This window comes from Larus michahellis, chromosome 3 (genome assembly GCF_964199755.1).
Source record: "Larus michahellis chromosome 3, bLarMic1.1, whole genome shotgun sequence".
NCBI classification, from domain to species: Eukaryota; Metazoa; Chordata; class Aves; order Charadriiformes; family Laridae; genus Larus; species Larus michahellis.
This window is the reverse complement of record NC_133898.1, coordinates 91960226-91975720: the sequence shown is the minus strand read 5'-3', so window position 1 is coordinate 91975720 and position 15495 is coordinate 91960226. Positions and strand designations below refer to the sequence as shown.

At 44.3% G+C, this 15495-nt stretch overlaps 1 protein-coding gene across 2 annotated transcripts; it reads left to right on the top strand.

The window, feature by feature from the left end:
* Nucleotides 1-359: 359 nt before the first annotated feature.
* SLC35A1 (solute carrier family 35 member A1) lies at nucleotides 360-15428 on the top strand. Of its 2 annotated transcripts, XM_074581198.1 has the most exons (9): nucleotides 398-492; nucleotides 2054-2068; nucleotides 4006-4183; nucleotides 7098-7257; nucleotides 7627-7779; nucleotides 8585-8651; nucleotides 11795-11971; nucleotides 12925-13059; nucleotides 14372-15428. In XM_074581198.1, the coding sequence occupies exons 1-9, from the start codon at nucleotides 477-479 to the stop codon at nucleotides 14500-14502; spliced, it is 1032 nt and encodes a 343-aa protein (XP_074437299.1). In that variant the 5' UTR covers nucleotides 398-476; the 3' UTR covers nucleotides 14503-15428. The 2 variants fall into 2 exon arrangements, with proteins under 2 accessions (XP_074437300.1, XP_074437299.1); XM_074581199.1 differs by lacking the exon at nucleotides 2054-2068 and having other exon boundaries at nucleotides 360-492.
* Nucleotides 15429-15495: the final 67 nt, after the last annotated feature.

Below are 15495 nucleotides of genomic sequence, written 5' to 3'. Positions count from 1 at the left end.
CATTTGAGGTGAATTCCTTAAGCTCTACTCAATAATTTGCGTGCATCAGTAGAGTCGTCAAAATCACCCTGTGGTTTTATGACTGTTGCTGCACAGACTATTAAGCACCGCTCCGTTTCCAAACCCCCACCGACCCCTCACCCCCCCGCAGCCCGACCCCTCACACGGCCCCGGCGTCGCAGTGAGCCCCCCCCCACCCTCATGGAGCTGGGGCCGCTCGGATACACCGCCGAGCTCCCCTTTTTTTCTGATTTACAGGTTAAAATCGGCAAAGCCTGAGAACAACCGTCTCCGACTGACCCCGGGCCCAGGCACCGCCCGCCGCGGGGACGCGAGGCCGCCCTCCGTCTCGATGGTGAGAGGAGGGAGGCGGGGCGCTCTAGGCGGCGCCGCCGCTCTCTATGGTGTGATGGGAGGAGCGGCGGGGCACGGCGGGCGGCTCCGGCCCGGAGGTCTCGGCGCCTTCTGTGGGCACCATGTCGGCTCCAAAAGGTGAGGGCGGCGGGGCGAGGCGAGGCGCAGTTAGAGGGGAACCGTGGCGCTCGGAGCGGGGTACGGCCGGAGAAGGCCGGCGCGATGAGGCGCGACCCCCCGCCTCCCCCTCCGCCGCGGAGGGGGTGGAACTGTCCGCCTCGCCGGGGGCCGCGGCGCCGGACGCCACCACCATGGGTGCGGGGGGGGGATGGGGGGACAGTGAGGGGGCGCGGGGCCGCGCCGGGGAGGGGCTCTGCCCCCCGCCCCGCCTTCCAGCTCTCTGCGACCGGCTGTGGCCGTCGCCTGTTCGCCGTGTGGGGCTACCCTCGGCCGTCTCCGGAGCGGTGGCGACTCTGTCGCTGGTTCCCGCTCTGGGGGCGCCTGAACGTGGCGCGACGTTCTGGGGGGTTTGGCCCGAGGCCGTGGGGCCCAGGTCGCCAGCGCAGCCGGGCACCCGCCACCCCCGCACCGAGTGGCGTCCCGAAAAATACCGCTGGGCCCCGGCAGTGAGTGCAGAGATGGCAAAGCCACCGCCGGCCCCGAGCGAGAGCCCTTGGGCAAGCCGGGCGGGTGTGAACGCTTCAGGAATAGTGTGTCCAGCAGGACCAGGGAAGTGATCGTCCCCCTGTACTCGGCACTGGTGAGGCCCCACCTCGAGTGCTGTGTCCAGTTTTGGGCCCCTCACTACAGGAAAGACATTGAGGTGCTGGAGCGGGTCCAGAGAAGGGCAACAAAGCTGGTGGGGGGTCTGGAGAACAAGCCTTATGAGGAGCAGCTGAGGGAGCTGGGGTTGTTTAGCCTGGAGAAAAGGAGGCTGAGGGGAGACCTTATCGCTCTCTACAACTGCCTGAAAGGAGGTTGTTGAGAGGTGGGGGTCGGTCTCTTCTCCCAGGTAATAGGCAATAGGACAAGAGGAAACGGCCTGAAGTTGTGCAAGGAGGGGTTTAGATTGGATATTAGGAAAAACTTCTTCACGGAAAGTGTTGTCAAACATTGGAACAGGCTGCCCAGGGAAGCGGTGGAGTCACCATCCCTGGAGGTATTTAAAAGATGAGTAGACGTGGTGCTGAGGGACATGGTTTAGTGGTGGTTTTGTCAGTGTTGCGTTGATGGTTGGACTCGATGATCTGAAAGGTCCCTACCAACCTAGACGATCTATGATTCAAAGACGATGCCTGTCCCCACAGCACGTCTTGCACGAGGCTGCTCATCTCTTGGCTGGGTGGGGAGAAGGGCTGGGGGCAGGAGCTGCCGTCCCTCAGTGTGTGTAGGGCTGGGTCTGAGGTGCCCAGCGCCCCAGCTCCTTTGGCAGGCTGCCGGGCTGTGCTTTGGGTGCCGGGCTTGGCCTGGGGCTGCCGTTGGAAAGAGCCCTGGCAGGGCGGTGAGACGAGCAGCGGCGATGTGTGGGAGGCCCGCGTTTGTATCCTGAGGCTTTTGGCTTCTCTGCTCCCTTTTGCTGGAAGTCGTTTCATTCGAGTGGGATTTACTGAAGCCAGTGAAAGAAACTGTGGGAGAGAAACAACAGCTTCTTTCAGCTCTTTTTTTTTTAAGGCTTTTTTTTTTTTTTTTTTTTTTTCAGGCTTATCAGCAGAAGGTATGGGTGCCCCAACTATGCTTTCCCTCTGCCCCCAGTGCTGCACTGGTACTGATGCAGACGCGTGAGCCAAGCTGGAGAAATATTCTGGCTGAAATCTAACTACAGATAGCTTTTAACGTAACACTAGGACTATCTAGTGTACTTACTTGATTCATTATCATGTCCTGCTGCGTTTGATTTGCCCAAGTTTGCAAACTGTTGCCAAATTGGAGCATTCACTTATTTTTTTAAGATTAGTCAATATAGGCAAGTGTTTAATTTAGTTTTAGTTCAGTAGCACCTAGACTTAAAATCTTAATGTGTAAAAGCACATAGTTAATGATATTTTAGTGCTGATGGAAATGATACGAGGAAATACACTTTTGTAAAACTGGACTGGGTTAATTTTATTTCTTGGTTGTTATGTCCTCGGATTCCCACCGCCTCCGCCCTCCCCGCAATCCAAACTTAATTCAAAAATGGATTACAGTTTGTAAGTCTCTTTTAAGCATTGTTAGTCCAAAAACTAATTGGCTCTACCTTTTAAAAGTGGTTACTGACGTGGGTAAGATTTTTATCTGTAAGGAAGTAGCTAATTTAAATGATTACAGCAGCAGGAGGTATTAACCGTACCTTGCAGAAATGTTATGCAATAGAAGACATCCCTGGCTTGAAAGAAAAATGAACCCAAACATCGGTTGCACTGGATTCGGCAATTCATTCTCATATTAAATGAACAAAGTTATTACAAATCTGGCCGGAGCTTATCTGTTAGCTCATTCCCTAATCAACTGCATAAATCCCTAATCTCTCTAATCAGAACACAAACTTAAACCAATTAAAGTACACTTCTTTAGGATATTCAGAACACAACAGATAATGCCCCAAAGATGCTGCTGAATGACCAACATCCACCCATCAGGCACCATGCATGACGAAGAATAATTCACCAGTTCGAAAAATAGTTTTGTAGACACCAGACGCTTGCTGATGTCTCATGTTGGACCTGCCTTCATGCAGAGCCCTGGTTGGAGTCATGCCCTCTTCTCTTTGCTGGTACAGTTGCAGCTCAGCCATTCTCTGACGTGGGGCTGAACTGGCCTGGCCACGTCTGCCCGATGAAGCTCTCAGGCCTTGGAGGAGGGCGGCTCTGGGAAAAACTGCCTTTCACCAGCGGACGTGGAACAGGCCGACTGCCAAATTGTGCAGGATAGTAGTTGGTCCAGGGCAAAACAGTTGCAAGAATTGCTACTGTTGTAGGAGGATAGGAGGGGGGAAGACAGAGGGGATAACACAGACGATACGTAGTCCTTCCATGGTTTAATTTACTTGGAAGAGCCATAGTCTTGGTGTTTTCTACAGAGAATTATTTTTCAAGAAAGCCCTTTGTGTGAAGTCCTATCACCATTCTGAGCAAGACTCTCTTCTCTTACTAACTTAGGTGGAAAATAAGGCTGAAGGAAATGCTGCCTTATTTATTTAGATTTACGACATTGATTCCCTTCTTTGCTGATACTGAATTTTTCCTCTCTCTTTGCTTTTACTAGTCTGCCCACGCTCTTTGTGTTTGACCTTAGTATACTACGTGGAGAGGATCAGCTGCTGTTGTGAGCAATTACTGTCGGCTAAAGAGCAGGAAAGCACAGAAAGACCTTTTGATTACTATTAGATAAATATTAGTCTATGATTAGTTTTTCTTGAATGAAGGATGATTATGAGGGCAAGAGTATATCTTATTTTCAAACACCTGGCATTCCTCTACAACTTTCTTTGAGAAGAGGCTTTAAAATTTAACTTAAACTTTTTATAGCAAGCATTTCACAACATTGTAATTATTGTATGCTGCCACGGTAGTATTTGATACAGTCCTCTGGTTGGAGGACACCCTGCTTCAGTTCTTAAATTAAAACCAACGGCACGCTGAGTCCTCTGTCCTCGTCTTTGTTTTCTTTCAGAAAATGTCAGCTTACTGTTCAAGTTGTACTGCCTCACGGTGATGACCCTCGTTGCTGCAACGTACACGGTGGCATTGCGGTACACAAGGACAGTGGAGACAGAACTCTACTTTTCAACCACGGCTGTGTGCATTACTGAAGTTATCAAGTTGTTCCTGAGCGTGGGCATCTTGGCTAAGTAAGTATGGAATGCTAATCAGTATTGGGAAAACGAGTGCCAGCTTCTAACCTCAGAGTCTCAGGCACTGAAGTACAGATACATTCGAGAAGGTGGCTGGATAGTCATGCTGTGGAAGAGTTGTTTTAGAGCGGGTTAGAGCTTGTGAGTCCTCCTCAGATGAAACTGCTTTGTAAACACCACAATGTTCAGGTGTGTCCTTTCTGCATATTTTCTGGTTTTGTGTGCTTTGGAATAGGTTCAAAATGTCAGCATGGATTATCAGTGATTTTTTTGGGGTCTTTAAAATACTGGTGTATACGAAAGCTAGACTGTGAGCCATTGTCTGCTGAATTATATAAAATTGTAATGTTCCTACTCATAAATTTTTCCCAAACAGTGCTACAGACACGCATTTTGCTGTCTCTACTAACCTGGGGAATCAAAGCTGAAAGGCTGCGTGGTCAGAAAATATTAGAGTTTCTGTAATCCCAGGCTGCCTCTAAGAGCTAGAACTTCAGTCCACACGTGAGCATCTGAAGTAGGGAGGCCATCAGTCCTCTGTCTTTCCTCTCAGCTTCCCTGTACTACGTCCTTCCTTGAAAGAATCTTTATATTCTGGACTTTTCCAAAGCCCAGTTCTTGCTGTTGTGGTAGAATTCGTTCTTTTAGGGTCTCTGCCTATCTCTTTGTGGCAACTATTGAAAGTTTCCTTTTGGTTATCACATGTGCTTGAGTATGATCAGCAAAATTTGCCAGTTTCCTAGTAATCTCCCATTTTAGATCACTTGCGAATATGCTGAACAGCATAAATTCCAGCATAGTTTCCTTCAGTATCTCCTTTACAACTTCCTCCAGTTCTAAAGTCCTAACCAATTTGTCTCACCCCAGGCAAGGTGCCTTTGTAGTTTAATAACCAGTGAGAAAATAGAATACAATCTGGTTTTTTTTCTGTACAGCAGGATATATTTGGGTGGGTACCTTTTCTTTTTGAAACAGCCAGCATTGATTAGTGCAATATGCAGGATACTGGAGTATGACTCTCGCATTGTTCTGGCTGCAGAATTTGTTTTCTTACACATTCTTACACTCTGCCTTCACTGTGTTTACTTCTAACGTTTCTGCTGGAAGGCATATTGAATGGATGAATGCCAAAATGTTGTCTGTCGAAAGAGAAGTTTATGGTAGTTGTGTTAATTGTTTACTCAACGTCTCATATTTAAAGTCCAGTTCACCATCTGATAGTTACATTGTCTACATTGTTAGATGGTACATAATTACTTAGCAATGGATGAAGAAAAATAGAGCTGATTTGCAAACTCTAGGTTCAACTTCAGCTTTTCTAACAAATGCACGTTTCTGTTGCATCACTGATTGTTATTACTATCACTTATTCAGACCTTTGAAGAAAACAGAATATGTTTTTTTAAGTCGAAGCTAGGCCAACATCAAGAATGGTGAATTCAAGCTAGATGTTTTTTTATTTTCTCATTTGATTTTGCAGTGTACATCTTTGGGCACCTTATTTGCATTATCAGCTGTACACAGAGGCTTGTTTTAAACTCTTTTTTTTATGTAGATTTAAATCTGTCTCCACGTGATCTTTGTACTGAATTCAGCTGTCAGTTAGAGATTCTTGATAAGTGCGTGCTTCAGAAAGCGCACCCACTGCAAAAATGAACTATTAGATAGTTACATCTTCTTGTTCTCAAAAACTCGATTGAAAATGGTGCTTACTGGACATCTGTTATTCTTCACTGCTAAAATTTCATGCTGGAAGTCCAAGTAGACAGATACTGCTGTGGAAGCTACTATTGCTGTTCTGGAACAGAAGCGGGTATAGTTTAAGTATAATTTTCTCGTTCGACAGCCCACCTTAGTATCAGCAAATAGAAGAATGATGTACATTTGTGAATAAGAAAGAAGTCGGGATGTGGGCGAAATATGGGGAATTGGGCTCCTGGAGCACTGAGGAGGATGTGAGCCATTTGTTCATACACGTGTGTAGGGGAAGCCAAAGGAGTGTTAAATTCAAGAGCAATACAGGTGGCAAGTAGAGAGGCCTGTGGGAGGGGACAGGAGTGATTTTGGATGTTGGTGTTTGTCAGTGGCCAAACAAGAGAAGAAAGGAAAGGGGGAACATGGGACTTGGAGAGGGCTGGAAAGGGAACTGGAGGACTTGAGCAGCAGCCACAAGTAAGCAAGAAATGTCAGATTGATGTAGAAATGATAAGAAGAACTAGCAATGTAGAGGTCAGCTTTAATAAGCAGAGGAGCAAGCCACAAAAGCAGACAGCAGCAAGAAGCAACACGTTCTTCCCCATTGCCTGCTCTTGTGTGCGCCGTAATTACATGAAGGAGACGTGTGAAGGTGCGAGGTGACAGGGAGCCACCGCACACCCGCCAAACCTCTTCACATGTGTGCTGGTGCCGGTCCAGCATCTCCCGCAGCACAAGTGGGAAGAGGAACCCAGGGCTGGCTGAGGAATGAGAGGCGTTTCCAGCTCAGTAGTGAGCAAGGGCACAACCTTTCGGCTGCACTGTGAGGTCTAGTTTAAAGGGGATCTGGAAAATCACGGGCATTCGACATCACACACAAATATTAATAGCAAAAAAATAAAAAGGGACACACAGACACGATGACAGCCTTCTGTGCCGCTGCCTGTATACTTACCGACTTATCCCACTGTTTAGTGTTCATGGCTGTTTTTTCATTTGTTGCACATTAATGCATCTAACCTCCTGATTGCAGAATGGTTTCGACTTGTTGATAACCTCACTGTTACTCCCCAGTTAATTTTTCTTCAGCGAGCAGTAGGTACAACTGGGTGTTGAGAACAAATTTTCATCCTTCCCAAAGGATCCATTGATTTGATTGCTGTTTTCAAATACCAGTTGAGAGAGCCCTCAGTTATATTAATATTTTATTTTGCAGAGAAACTGGAAGTCTGGCAAGGTTAATAACATCTTTAAAAGAAAATGTGTTTGGAAGTCCTAAAGAATTGCTAAAATTAAGTGTTCCATCTTTGGTGTATGCTCTGCAAAACAATATGGCATTTGTGGCTCTTAGTAACTTGGACGCAGCAGTCTACCAGGTAATACAATTTTTTGTCAGTAAATACATTTCTCTCTACTGTTTCATTAGACATGTGTGCTGCGTATGTGTCTGCCTAGCGTGCAGTGCTCTCTTTAGCCTCGGTGTTAAAAGCCAAATGATGTTTTGTTGTATTCAGAGCTTAAACTCTGTTGCAGAGCTCTGATTTTCTGAGCTAACCCACTCACTGCTATGGTCACTTCACATTCACTTTGTTGTAATTGGTGATGGTACAAAACCCCAAGGATCTGTAGGAAATCAATGAATATAATTTTTTGTCATTCTGTAGTTGAATTCTCTATTTTATGTTCTTGTTTTGGAGGAGTTTATAAAACCTCATCCTCTGTGCTCCTATTCCCACCTTCTTTAGGTGACGTACCAGCTGAAGATCCCTTGTACAGCTTTATGTACAGTCCTAATGCTAAACCGCACCCTTAGTAAGTTGCAGTGGTTCTCTGTCTTCATGCTGTGTGGTGGTGTCACCCTTGTTCAGTGGAAGCCTGCTCAGGCTACAAAAGTACAGGTAAGAGTTTACATTTTGCCGCTTCACGACGAAGAATAAACTGCCTTGTACTTTGTATTTCGCTTCACAGCAGCTGGGATTAAGGTAAGGTCTCTTACGTTCCATACAGCAGTACCCGTTTTCTATTTCCAGACCCTCCATCTACAACGTAAACAGATCGTTCACTTTCACATTTATTGTACACCAGTTCAGGCAGGCTTGCGGTATTGCTCCAGTCTCACTTGTTGGAAAGGCACCTGATTGCTACAGTTAGTATAAATCACCACAGCCGTCATAATCAGTCTAATGCACCATCGTAGGAGTATCTGAGTAATATATTGTTTCCAGCAGTTGGCCCTGGTATCATCGTAATTGTTGGAGCAGAGAACTTGGAATCGAAGCACTTGGGGCGGAATTAGGAGTGAAACTCCAATGCCTTGTGGGTGTGGGTATGTCATTTAAACACACCCTTCGGAGGCACTGACCTAAGCCTGTGCTAGGAAGAAACATGTGTCTTCTGTTTCTTGGGTCTTAGATGTTGGCCAGCGGCATTAGCAGGCAAGGCAGGTCACGCAGCTGGGAGGAGAGACTGGCCACAGCCAGGCAGACGGTGCCTCTGAGCACTGCAGGGGTTGGTAAGAGCACACGCAGAACGCCACACAGCTACACCGAGCTAATCTGAAGGGCAGCTCTAGCTCAGCAAGTACATTTTATACTGTAATGAAATGCTAATAATTTTGCTGTACTTAACGAAGTAGCTCTGGAATTGATTATTGTAAATTACTGAAGAGTTGCATCCTTTTTAAAATAACGGTTGGTGTTGCAGGTGGAGCAGAATCCATGGCTAGGGTTTGGAGCGATTGCTGTTGCTGTATTATGTTCAGGATTTGCAGGTATAGTATTATTTCCTTACGCAGGTCATATCAAAAGGAATGGAGAACTCATGATGTTTAAAATAGAACATTCTACATTAGTTAACTGTCTTTGATTATAAGATAAAAAAGGACTTTATCTCCTCTGCCCCTAATTACCTTGTACTGATAGAGATTATGACAGATTCATGACACAATTACTCCAGTTGTCAAGCAAGTGACTAGGAGCACATATTGCTGGGTTTAGGTGATACAACTTAGAAGTTTGGTTTGCAAGTGGAAGTGTCTTTCAAATGCTTAGAGTAACACTTGGGGAACATCCATAATGACTCACTCGATACAATTAATTAATGTACATCAATTTTATAAAGTTGGCTTTACAGTGAATAGCTCCCTTATGGTGATCATGTGAAATACTTGCATTTTTCCATACGGGGGACTGAGCTCCTCACTCAGTTCTTGCGCATGCTCAGCCCCGAAATATACATTGCCATAGTCCTGTAGGTGGTAAATCTAACTGAGATGCAGAGGGAGCATAAGCAAGGCAGAGAGGAGGATGAGTAGCAGGAAGCCTAGATAAACTCCATGAAGGACTTTGGGGGTGGGTTTTTTTGATTTTGTTGGGGTTTTTTGTTTGGGTTTTTTTACAAACAGCGTTTCCTCTCAGAGTAGTTTTTCTCTGGCTTCTGCAGAAGGAGACCAGAACTGGAGGACAAGTGATCTGGTACTAAGAAATAAGGAAACGTAAATTACTACTTAATTTGAAACTTGGCTCACAGGGGCATATTTTCCGGTCTGTAAACTGGATTCTTCCCCCCTCCCTCTGTAAGAAAACAAGGTACTATCACCCACCTGCAGTACCATACAATCCTGCAAGAATAATCTTGTGCTGTGCATACACGCTTGGTATTCTTCAAAAACATTCTGGCTGGCAGGGAGGAAAAGGAGGAGGATGTCATTCTTGTTTGGTGTCTTTTCAGTGAAATGGGCACTTTGAAGCAGAAATACTAAATAAAACTGTGTGGAGCTCCGTCACCTTTTCCTGGGAAGTTATAAATTTACTCATTTCAATAAATGCTCCCAAGCCATGAGGCAAAATACAGCATTCACAGTGAAGCCTTCACAGTCTCCAAAAGCTCTCCAGCTTTCTCTGATAATGTGGGGAGAGAGCTGTGCTTCTAACGGCCTGCAAATTCAGGCTGTTGAACGGGCTGATGCAGGTGGCTCTAGAGGATTTAGACACACACGGCTTTCTTCTCCCACAAAAGGATCGCAGCTTGTGTGTTTCCTCACTGACAGCTGTAGCTTTGAGGCAGCTGGGGGGACAGAGTGTTTCATCTGTGGAGCTCCTTGTGGCCTTGGGGCTTTACATATTGAAAACATAAATCCTATTCAAACTCTTTTCCTCCGCTTCCTTCCCCCACCCACATGAAGAAGTTATTTTGGCATTAAACCTTTCGTTTCTGGACTGACCATGTTAAGTGTTTTATATTATTCCATCAAAGATAAAAAAAATACACATTTTTGTCCCTCGGAGTTGGAAAAAAGTTTTTTCTTCAAACTGATGATCCTGTGATAATTTCCAAGTATCTGGGAGCCCAACAATGGGGCTCCATATATATATAATGGCAGATCCTTTGTGACTCGAAACAGTACTGAAGAATAATTTCTCCTAAAGAGCACACCTTCTTTCCTTCATGCTGCCTAGTGGAGCGATTTTTATGCCTTTTTGGGAATCTGAAAGCATAATTTCATTGGCTTACTTGTTTTATAACAAGTTCTAGTTCATAAAGTTTACAGGTACACTTCATACTCAAGCCAGATTTCTGGTACATTGGTTACATCTGGTTGTGCTCTGTGGGTCTTCCCAGCGGGCAGAAGACTCGAGATCAATTACTGTGGGTTCTTTTAAGCACTGTCGTTGTCAACAAGACTGTTTTTTGTTGATGTTGTTGTTTAGACTTTAAAAATGTATATTCGTATGAGAAAAAAACCAAGGAAACTCAACTTATTATTTGAACACCTCAAATATAAATCTCTTCTCTAATTTATTCACTATAAATATTCTATATACTGTAGTAAATTATAAATTGTTTTTCATGAATAAAAGAGTAGCAAGACTTTCCTTGAAGCTAACTCTGCGATTTCAGGAGGAGGAGTCTGTGCCATGGGCGTCTAACCCACAGGTCATCTTTGTCAGTTCCATAGACTCTTCTCATACCGTATGAAGGATCCTGGGTGACATTAATCAGCAATAAGCATTTAGTCAGCAGGACTCAAACCAGGAAGTCACAGAAGTGGCTGAGAAGAACCGGGTCCTGCAAACTGTTGCCTATGTTTTGAAATGTGGAGGAAATTCCAGAGATTAGCAGAGTCCTGGCGTGGGAGCGATGGTTAAAAAGGCAGCTAGTGATGGCCTTGTCAAATGTCGGCCTTTTTCAGTGTGACATACACCTCCCGAGTAGAATAATGAAAAAGTATTTGGGGAATTTCAGTAATGCGAAGCGTAAAAGTAATGCTTGTCAGCGCGGCACTGTGCACAAGAGCTTTAGATTAAAATGAAATCCACTTCCTCAAAACCAATCTGTAGTTTCAATTAGCAGAAGGCATCGGTTTTGATGTGCTCTTGTAATCCCCTGAAGCTGTAGTTTCAGAACGTCGCCACTCTGCCAAGTACTCTGCAAACACAAGGGTTCTGCGGAATTTTCAGTCTCAGTACTGAGGTAATATAGTTCCCACCCCTCTTTTTAATTTTTTACTGCTAAGTATCCCAGTGTGGGGAAAAAAAATTCTACATTATACTAAAATACATAAATACTGTCCTGGGTATAAAATACCAGGTGCTAAGGTGAAAGGACTGAAGCCAGGCAAATCAAACAGAAATGAGTAGTTTCAATTGTTGATAAGATTTGTTGTTAAAACAACTGTAAAGAAATAGAATCTATTTTTGATGTTATGTACCCAATAAAATGATCCTGTCCTGGAAGACACACATTAGCAGGATATGTTTTTGGGCCTTCTGCATTAAGAACTTCGTGCAACGTAACAGTCTGTATGACAAGATGATTCCAGTCTTGTCTGGCTTTAAAACACTGTGATCCATGAATCATTAAGGATGACAGTACATCTCACTGAAACCTTTTTTTTTATCTTTTTTTTTTTAGGAGTTTATTTTGAGAAGGTCTTAAAGAGTTCAGATACTTCCTTGTGGGTGAGGAATATTCAGATGTACTTGTCTGGGATTGTGGTGACTTTATTTGGTGTGTACATGTCAGATGGAGCCCGAGTTCTTGAGAAAGGGTTTTTCTATGGCTATACATACTACGTCTGGTTTGTCATCTGTAAGTATCTTGTGGTTTTAGGGTCTTGTTACATGATTTTGCTGTTTTAACTATGATATAGCTGATTGCATGAAGCTACAAATTCACTCTGACCCACTGTTCCTTACTGTGTTTTGAGGTGGGTTTTTTAATGTATTATTATCTTAGAAATCATTCATAGAATCACAGAATGGTTTGGGTTAGAAGGGATCTTAAAGATCATCTCGTTCCAACCCCCTGTCCTGGGCAGGGACACCTCCCACTAGACCACGCTGCTCAAAGCCCCATCCAGCCTGGCCTTGAACACTTCCAGGGATGGGGCATCCACAGCTTCCCTCGGCAACCTGTGCCAGTGCCTCACCACCCTCATAGCGAAAAATTTCTTCCTGATATCTAAATCTGCCCTCTTCCAGTTTGAAGCCATTAACCTTCGTCCTATCACTACATGCCCTTGTAAAAAGTCCCTCCCCATCTCTCCTGTAGGCCCCCTTTAGGTACTGGAAGGCCACTATAAGGTCTCCCCGGAGCCTTCTTTTCTCCAGGCTGAACAACCCCAACTCTCTCAGCCTGTCCTCATAGCAGAGGTGCTCCAGGCCTCTGATCATCTTCATGGCCCTCCTCTGGACCTGCTCCAACAGGTCCATGCCCTTCTTATACTGGGGACTCCAGAGCTGGACGCAGTACTCCAGGTGGGGTCTCACCAGAGCAGAATAAAGTGGCAGTTCAGTTGTTCAACTTAAAATTGTGCTGAAACAGCAGTCTAAACGACTTGAGTAGTGAGTAGATCATCTTTAAATGCGTCTTAGCTACTCTACTAGATGCCGTGTAGACATCCCATTTTGCTGAATGTTGCATTAAATCACTAATTAGGATGACGTAGCCCAAACAAGAAGTACACCAGTGGAGTAAAATACATCATTTCAGGAGTAACCTACTGCACCTTTACTAATAGAAACACATTATCTGCTTTCCAGTTCTCGCCAGTGTAGGTGGCCTCTACACTTCGGTCGTTGTTAAGTACACAGATAACATTATGAAAGGTTTTTCTGCAGCGGCAGCCATTGTTCTTTCTACTGTGGCATCAGTCATCCTCTTCGGCCTCCAGATAAGTAAGTGCCTTTTTGCCTTTGATTTGACCGTACACGCGCGTTTCCCTCCTGGCTACCAGCTGTACGCAGTTCACACCAAAGCCAGCATTTATACCTCCTTTGAATTTTTCTGGTTTTAACTCCAGGACTCCTATGCACTAATGCGTCGTCCCCCTTGTGTTACATAAGGTGCCTGATGATGCCCTGCTTACAAAGGCATTCACAGTCTTCTTTCAGAAACACCACCCTACAGCCTCAAACGGAAAAGTTCTTTCCAATTTAAACAGGTTTGGAGTTTGTACAGCTTTGTTCATGAACCGCTTCCTGATGCAGTTTAGCATGTGGTAGAGCTGTTTACCTGAGACTGCTGTTGATAAGTTATCATTTCTTGTTGGTTTTAGTACAGCCAGTGCCAAATTAATTCCTCAGCTATTTCTGCAAGGACTTTACACATCCGTGTGAAGTTATACCCATGACTGCCTTAACTTTTACCTTCCCTATTTGCTGGGGCCAACGTCACACGAGAGCGAGTCAGACAGCAGCTGGGGTCGTGACTGATGGGGTGAATTTTTGAGAGGAAACGGCAGATTGCTTTGGCCTGTTCTACAACTACAAAGGACTCAATTCTGTATCTGGTACTGCGCCCAGTAGCTCCTGTTCAGTCCTTCACTGTTTAGTTTTAGGTGTTTTTTACTTTTCTACTGTAATCCAAAGATGGTACGGTGCGATGGCGGAAAAACGCGCTTTCTGATGTGGCATTAGTCAGATGAAACTTAAGGAAAGTTTACGTAAGGAGAAAATCATCAGTGTTTGTCTGAAAAAGAGCACCTTAAAGCAAGCGATGAAAAACACAGCTGGTGTTCGCTTGGGCAGAGCGTTTTCTTGATGCTTGACACAAATCAAACTGGGATCTTTCTGTGAAAGCCTCATTAATGGTATTTCTTAACCCTAGGAGTGGAAAGGCAAACAAAGTGTGTTATTGCAGGCTGCTTTATCCCATCCCCTGTGTCGTTATTGTTAGGTTTATTGTAACGTAAGCCTGTCGGATGGCATCTGGAACTCCAGGAGATGTTTCACGCTTGCTTTTCTGACCATCACCATGTTCTTCCTGATATGAGACTAACTGAAATGGTGTGGGGATTGTAAACACTCAAGGGTTCTCAGTGACAGAGGAAGTCTGGATTCTGTGAATTATTAACATCTTGTTGTCCTGTTTAGTTTTCAGTAACTTTAACACCATCATTCAGGTATCATCATAACTTATACAGCTTAGTCTTCTGGAGGTTTCTTCTTATACAGAGGTGTTTATTTAAACTGTTTTGTCTCCTTTCAGCTGTTACCTTCTCCCTGGGTGCTTTCCTGGTGTGTATTTCTATTTACCTCTATGGATTACCTCGACAAGACACCACAAAAATCCAGCCAGCAGAGACTAAGAGCTCAAAAGAGAGACTTGCTACTGTGTGATGTTGTCCATAAAAATGGATAGACAAGAGAAAAACATGGACTTTAAAAAAAAATGCATTTTTTTAAAATTAGCCTTAAGCTAGTCATGAAATGGTTTAAGTGGGATAGGCTAAAAGCAGAAGTTAGTTCTGTTTTACATGTGAAGTTTCCAGTGGCTGACGCTACGTTACGGCCAAGGAGCTGGACGGGCATTTTACTGAAGGTGTTCTTCATTCACATCGGACAATGAAGAGTCCCATTTACAAGGAAAGCAGAATGAAGGAACTGAACACTTAATTGTATATAATGTACATAATGGAGGGGAAATTGGTTCTTTGTGTATTTGATAAACTGTCTTGCCCTTTGAGGGCAGAAATGCTCAAAAGCTTCATAAAAATATATTAAAAAGAGCAATTGCTGCCAGCATTTCCTCTTAAACTAGTTAGCGATTGCAGTGTGATCAACGACAGGAAAAGTTTCTCTTCTAGGTGATACATGTGAGATGAACAGAGTACTTCTCCAGTGTTTTTATGATGACTTAATAGTGGGTTTTTTCCCTCCATGCAATCAAGTCTTGCGTGTCCTGACACAACTCCACCAGGAGTAATGGTGCTTCAAGACTCACTTACTGGACGTGATTAGAAGCAGCACTCGCTCTTTGGTTTAAAAAGTCAGAATGAAAGACTGTTGCAGATTTTTCTTTCACTTTTCAAATGTTTTTTTTATACCTGCTGTAGCTGGTATAGGGATATTTTATTCTATTCTGTGTGTTTTGCCAAACCCCAGTTGTACGGGGGCAGGTTCATATGTCATCTTGTATCTCTGGCTTAAGTATGAGTGAGTCAACTCAAAGTGTCAGACCAGAAGATTTTTATCTGTACATTTTATCTCTAAAACTTTTTATGCATAACAGAGAGATACTTGAAAAGAGTTCCTGTAACACGTTAGGCTTTGATTTAATTTATGAGTGACAACTGTGTAATTTCAACCTCCTCCCTCATTTTCTAAGGCCTC